Source organism: Nanorana parkeri, unplaced genomic scaffold (genome assembly GCF_000935625.1).
Source record: "Nanorana parkeri isolate BGI_ZX_2015 unplaced genomic scaffold, ASM93562v1 scaffold259, whole genome shotgun sequence".
NCBI classification, from domain to species: domain Eukaryota; kingdom Metazoa; phylum Chordata; class Amphibia; order Anura; family Dicroglossidae; genus Nanorana; species Nanorana parkeri.
This window is the reverse complement of record NW_017306527.1, coordinates 1,050,104-1,057,389: the sequence shown is the minus strand read 5'-3', so window position 1 is coordinate 1,057,389 and position 7,286 is coordinate 1,050,104. Positions and strand designations below refer to the sequence as shown.

Below are 7,286 nucleotides of genomic sequence, written 5' to 3'. Positions count from 1 at the left end.
TAGCAACTCCCAGGCCCCCCTGCAACCTAGGACACCTGAGGTCGAGAGCCACCCCAAATACACTGTAAATGCCTCGCTGTAAAATGTGAAGAACATAAGTAGTGGTCCAGTTGGGTCTGGCACTTTAAAGTCAGGCTGAAGAAAAGCCCATCTGGATAGCTGCATATAGAGACCAGTTCAGGAGGGATGCTGCAAGAATCTTGATTAAAGGAAAAAAACTTAATGGGCAAAAAGGTTATTTTTCTCAGCGGAGCACAGAAAAGGCATTATCCTCCTTGAACCGTCAGGAAAAAAAAACACATTATGGGTGTAGGAGTGGTCATACTAGGTCAGCACACAATGTTATTATTTTTTTGGGGGGTCCTCCTGTGGGCAGCAGTATAACCTGAAAGTCTAAATTCCTGTGTCTTGAAGTTAACAAAAAAGGAAAAGTATTTTATGGTCAGTGCAAAAATCCTGTTTATGGTGCACCTGGAATATATTGAATGCAAATAAAAGCCGAAAGTTCAAATGGGCTTTAATAGCTTAATCGTTAAAATGTGTAATGCTTTTCTGAATGATAGAGGAACTTGTAAGTCGAGGTGGTTTTTTTCTTTTCACAATATTCGAATGCTTTAAAGTTCTTCTGTTGTGTAAAATATACAGGAATATACATCTGTGGCATATGTGTTCTTCTAAGTGTTTGGATGCATGTTGCAGGCTTGCTTTTAGGCTGCGTATTAATCTGGGTTTGGCTTATCCATCTAGCATGATGACCGAGATGATGGAGTGGATTACTGGGCAAGAAGAGCAAGGGGTCGTGGCAACTTCCAACGTGGGAGGGGACGGTTTCCCTTTAAAAAGTCTGGAAGCAGTCCAAAATGGACCCATGACAAATACCAAGGAGATGGTCTTATAGAAGATGAGGATGAAGTATTGGAAGATAGGCGCAAAGAGGAGAAGGTAGATGATGAGGGTGTTTTTGGATAATGTTGGCTTCCTGTAGCTGCTTGTAAGACTAAATGTCTTACTTAACTGCAAGGATTGCAACAATTGCAACTTACGGTGTTAGTCAGTCATGCCTGACTCTCAAAACCACAGCTTGTATTAGGGATGCACCTATACCGTTTTTTTACTATAGAGTATGAGTACCGATATTTATATTTCGGTACTTGCCTATACCTGTACTGCCGGTAGCATTTTGATTGCCCGGGAAGCTGACTTCATTCTGTTTGGCTGGCTTGATGCTGATTGGCCAGGAAGCTGGCTTCCCAGCCAATCGGCATCAAGGCCAGCCAAACAGATCTGACAATAGGGTGACACGACCCCCACCATGCAGAGGCACCTCACGTAGATCCTTAGCAGCAGTCATTACCGTATCAGTCCCTCAGCCAGCTGGGCAGACACTGCTCTCCAAGATCTGCCAATGTCTCTTGTGTGTACAGCGCCCACGTGATCGGCCCTCAGCCTACTACTGCGCATGCGCAGACTGCCCAGCGCTCTCATTCAGAAATCCTGTGCATGCACAGTAGCAGGCTGAGGGCTGATCATGTGGGCACTGTGCACACAGGAGACGTGGGCCAATCCCGGAGAGCTTGGAGAGCAATGTCTGCCCAGCTGGCCAAGGGACTTATTGGGAATGATTTGTCTGCAGGGTGGGGGTCGTGTCGCCATATCAGATTTGTTTGCCCGGCTTGACACTGATTGGCTGGGAAGCCGGCTTCCCGGCCAAACAGCATGTTCCCTCACGGCACTGCCGTTCAGAGGAAATCTCCCTCTGACCAGAAGTTCCAGTATCGGGAAAGGTATCGGAGCATTTGAGCTAGTATGAGTACTCGCCCAAATACTCAGTATTGGCACCGATACTAGTATCGGTGCATCCCTAGCTTGTATTTTCTGAGCCAGAAGTTTTTTGGGTAGACACGAATCTATACATGCAAAATGGCAGTATATTCCCTCAGTGGGATATTGATTATAAAAAAAAAAAATAAAAAAAAAATAGCCACTAGAGTTTATAGAAGGATCGACTCAAAACCTCTCACTATTTCCACAAAACTGTGTGTAGACAGGAAGTGAAGCAGCATAAAGGAATTGGGTTGAGAATGTTATTAATGGGTCCACCACTCCTGGTGTGTGTGTGTGTGTGTGTGTGTGCGCGCGCGTGTAAAATCCATAACCATGAAAGAACATGGAATGTTGAATACACCTGTTTTATACAAGCTATTGTAATAATGTCATGAATTTTATCCTGTAAGATGAAAACTGACACACACAAAAATGGTGTCTTATATTTTTTTTTTTTTTCTTTCTCATTGTAGGAATGATGTATTTAAAGAGATGAAACCACAGAAGTTATGTTTTTATTTTTCCAATTTGTCTAATGTGATCAACAGACAAAATCCTATTTTCATTCTGTTGCCACATGAAAAATCAACAGTTTTAAAAAAAATAAATTTTTCTGTAGTGTGATTGTACACCAAGACTCCAGAAGAAACTGATCAGTCTGATTGTTTAAACTGTCCACTTTTAAGAATCTGCTTTTACGTGTCTGGTTTGATTGTTTTTGCCATGGCTTATCAGATTGTGGATCCCCCCCCCCCCTCTCTGTTGGTTAATATTTTTAGAGTAAAGATTTTTTTTTTTGCAAACAATTACAAAGTTTGTAATTGTAAAAGATTGTTAAAAATATACACACTAGATGTATGGATGTTCATTTGCGTCACTTTTATTGTTATTGAATTTCAAGTATTAACAGAAATTAAAATAAGATGCATGGAAAAATCTTTTAACAAGCCCATGACCTAAGATATAGGGACCAGAATGAAGTGGTTCATTCGAGATGATCTATAGAATGACAAAATTGGGAAAGAGCTGGATTTAAATTTCAATTTAATATGCAGCCATGCTTGATCTAGCCATGTGGACATTTAAGTGGTTTGGTTTTGATTATTTAAAAATTGGAGTATATTACACGAATAAACACTTCCACTGCTACAAATGTCAATTTTAGGGCTATTTTTTAAACAAATAGAACAATGTTCTTTTATTGCTTTTCACATAAAAAAAAAAAGTATACAAAATATGTCACTCAATTCTGCTGCCCAGCAAAGAGAACCTAACTATCCGTTCCAACATTTAGAATAAATGTGGTGCACTTATTTGTAACATTTGTTTTTAAATATGTGAAGGTACACCACCCCATCAAGTCATCTTGGTAAGTTGGGTTGTTTTCTAATCTAGAGGAGAACCTGAATTTGAAATCGATAAACTGAGATGGCCACATTATCTTTAAAGGTCCAAGATGCAGGCATTTAAGACATACTTAAAGTAGAATTACACTCTCATTTTAAAAAAACTATAATGAATCCTGATCAAGAACAAGCATGTTCAACAACACAGTATTTCACATTTTTGCCCAAGCTCTTACAATCGTGTTTCTAAACAGCTGGCTCTGATGCTCTCTGCTCCAGTTCTTGTCCAGTACAAGATCACAGGGAACAGAGCCAACTCCAGCACCTGTTCATCTACAAGGTGGGAGGATGGAAGTGGCTTGCCATGCCTATGTGTGGAGACGCACACGCAATGGAGCATAGGACCTTGTAAGGAAAGGAACCACCCTAAAACAGAAAGTGAGGACCAGCTGATTCCGGAGGAAACTAAAACATCAAGAAACAGCATCCATTGTAAGTGATTCAATCCAGCGTTTGAAATAGCCTAAAAACCTTTTGACTCTAATATCACTTTAAGGCAGGCCGAGATATCTTTTATGTGGCTGCTTGAGTAATTTTATATTTAGCAGAGAAAAGGTGGATGCAGGAGAAGCAATTAACAGCAAATTAAAAAGTTGCCACGATTGTTTTCTGCTGTAATTGTTAAAATTGTACCCTAGGGCTCTTAAGCCAGCTTGAGGGAGCCTTGAGTTTTCTTTGTGTGTGCTGGACTTTGAAAGAAAATGGTGTTACCTGCCTGCAAGGTAAACTCAGTCAATTTATCTCAAAAGAGTTTTACCAGTTCTAGATATAGGGCATCTTCCCATAAGTGTTCTGACACAGCACTTTTCTTAACACAGAAGCACTTCCTGTATCAAGTGATCTTGATCTTCATGCATGTGGGGAAGATCAGCTTTGTGTGGAACTCCTCACAAAGCAAAGGTGAACCCAGGCACATTAATTGTTTCACGGATATGCCCAAAACCATGTTATTGATGTGCCTGGGAGGAAAGATCTTTCATACATCAGGCTATGTTATTATTGTTCTGCAATGTAAGGATAGGGTAAAATACTTTTGTGTCTCAAGGGTACGGATTTCACTACATGAATATAAATACCATTTTAAGGAAGATGTCGGCTGTGACAATCGAAGGTTTTTTCCTCAAAATCTGCTCTGGGAGAAAAAGCCAGACTGCTATTGAAATCCTGCCCACTGAGCAGATCTGAGAAAGATTTCTCAAGTCTGCTCCTATGCTTAGTGGGAGGGTACAAGCTTGCTAGTGCAATCTGAAATGGCCAATAACAGGCTGGCTATTGTGCTGCCAACCGTGGAATCTAGCTGCAAGATGTGAACAAAGAATTTTATCAACAAAATAAATGTAGTTGCGAATTAAATTTTTTTGTGTGCACCAAGCAGCTGACGATTTTATAGTGTGCATGAAGCCACCAGCCCAAAAAAAAACAAACCAAAGAAATCGTGGACAGATTTTTTTTTTTTTGATGGTTGATTGAATGCTGGTTAATGCGGAGTTTACTGTACTGAGGTCACCTTTTGCTGCCAAAACAGACCTGACCCACTGAGGCATGGACCCTACTAGACACTTGACAGTATGCTGTGGTATCTGGTACCAAGCCATCAGTGGCAGATCCTTTAAGTTGTGAGGTGGGGCCTCCATGGATCAGGCTTGTTTTTCCAGCACATTCCACAGATGCTTAATTGGATTGAGATCTGAGGTTTTGACTCGGCCTCCAAATTCTGCAAACGACTCTTGAGCCAATTTTGCAGTGTGGTAGGGCGCATTATCTTGCTGAAAGAGGCCACTGCCATCAGGGAATACTGTTTCCCTGAAGGGGTGTACTTGGTCAGCAACAATGTTTAGGTAGGTGGTATGTGTTAAAGTAACATCCACATGACCGGCAGGACCCAAGGTTTCCCAGCAAAACATTGCCCAAAGCATCCCACTGCCTCCACCGGCTTGCCTTCTTCCCATAGTGCATCCTGGTGTAATTTCTTAACCAGATAAGTGACACACATACGTGCAGCCGGCCATCTACATGATGTTAAATGTGATTAATCAGACCAGGTCACCTTCTTCCATTGTCTAGTTCTTTTGACAGTGGACACAGCTCAGCATGGGGAACCCTGACTGATCTGTGGCTACACACGCCCCTGTGATGTGCAGATGCCTTTCTATCGGAACCAGCATTAACTTTATCATCAATCTGAGCTACAATGGATCTTCTATTGGATCGGACTACTCCTGCCAGACTTTGCTCCCCTCATGCATCAATGAGCCTTGATCACCTATTATTGTTGCCAGTTCACCAGTTTTCTTTCCTTGGACCAATGCAGGCTGGATGAAATACTGCAAGATCTGCAGTTTTGGAGCTGCTCTCACCCAGTCATCTAGCCATCACAATCTTGCCCTTGTCAAAGTCACTTAAATCCTTACCTTTTTTTTTTTTTCTGTAATCAACTTTAGGGACACAATGTTCACTTGCTGCCTAATCTATCCCACCCGCTTCCAGGTGAACTTCACCTCTCAGTGGTCATAATGTTATGGCTGATCATTGTACACACACACACACACACACACTTTTAAAACCTCTGCACTGAAAGAAAGGAGGGGGGAGCTATCAGTGCTAGTTGTCTGGCTGTCTCTGTCATCATTACTTAGGAAGTCGTAGTGCAGTCAGAACTAAAGTCTTGATCTGCATGATTGTCCAAAGTTAGTGCTCTAAAGTGATAAAAGCCTAACCATCAACTCTGCCCCCTTTTGGTATGGTAAATATATCACTGAAAAAGTGTATCTGTTTGAGACGTACAAAAAAAAAAATACTTATAGATCATGCCAGAATTCAGAACTGTCATTCTTTGCACACTCCAAATGTTAAAGCTGCACTCCGGGATAAGTAAATATAGGGGAAAACCTAGGCATTGCATTTTTACTTGATTCTTGGAGTGCTTTGTGTATTTTTGCAAGATCTCTATGCAGTAATCTATTGTAAAACTTTGCCTCTGTGCAGGAGCTTCCTGTATTAAGACCAGTCACTTCTGCTCACTCTCCTTATGCATTGTGACTGGTCTTGTATCTGCCCCTTTACTGTTTTCTACAGGTATTTTGTAATGCAGGCATAGACATGCTTTGGCCCTCCATCCAGAGTATGCAAATAACTGTGTGCATTGGCCCATAAAGTCTTGCATGACTATAGTAAAAACCTCAGCCAAGAGGGCAGAGGAATTGGCCATACCCGACAGAGCTAAGGAAGACTCCTAAAGGTGGCCATACATACAGTCCAACATCAATAGCCCCTTCTGTGGTGGAAACTAATCAGGAAAATTAGATTTTAAAGTCATCCAAGTAGCCAAATACTTTAGCTCCCGTTGCTCGGCACAACAGGCACACTCAAAGTGAGTCTTGAAAGACAGGGCAAGTGCTAAGGCAATGCCAACAGTTTTGAACCAGCTCTGCCAGAATGGAACCCAGTGCCAAAAAGTCACGTATGTTATCCCTACAATGTCCCACCTAGCAAAGTCTGGACATGGCCCACCTGATGGCTGCACTGAATAACTGCAATGGGAGAGGCCAACTCTAGCAACAGTGTAGAGAAGAATTTCGACTGAAGTAGAAAGAAAAAAAAGTTACTAGAAAAAATAGGTTAGTCTTTTACACAGCAGAGCTGAAGAAAGACATCTGTCCTCCTGGGAAACTAGCAAAAAAAAAAAAATTGAGGCATGCTGGTAGTAGGTAGACATGTGCGATTCGTTTCTTTCCGAATTGAAATTCGAATGCATCTGGCTGATAAGGTGGTTCTACAAGCTACTGAACCATAATGTGTACTTTGTTTTTCACACATAACTTATCCATTTTGGCTTTATGTTTGTACAATAAATAATGACCCAGTGTAATATGTGTTCTTCTAAAAGGTTATATTTACCCAATTGTTAGGACCAGATTGTTTTTATTATGTCCAGAAACATAAAAGCATAGTATTCAAAGAGACTGTACTTTCTTTTTCACACCCAAATCCTGGTGCTCATGTGAAGCGACTCCCCCTAGGCCTGCTAAATAAATTACAAAATATTATATAAAAAAC

At 41.3% G+C, this 7,286-nt stretch overlaps 1 protein-coding gene across 4 annotated transcripts in view; it reads left to right on the top strand.

The window, feature by feature from the left end:
* BCLAF1 (BCL2 associated transcription factor 1) overlaps positions 1-2,342 on the top strand; it is a 47,244-nt gene extending 44,902 nt beyond the window's left edge. For all 4 annotated transcript variants that reach the window (XM_018556944.1, XM_018556945.1, XM_018556943.1 and 1 more), the window contains 2 exons: positions 748-942; positions 2,298-2,342. In XM_018556944.1, the coding sequence (XP_018412446.1) occupies positions 748-942; positions 2,298-2,303 (201 nt within the window). In that variant the 3' untranslated portion in view covers positions 2,304-2,342. The remainder of the gene's footprint in view (positions 1-747; positions 943-2,297) is intronic.
* The last annotated feature ends 4,944 nt before the right edge of the window (positions 2,343-7,286 follow it).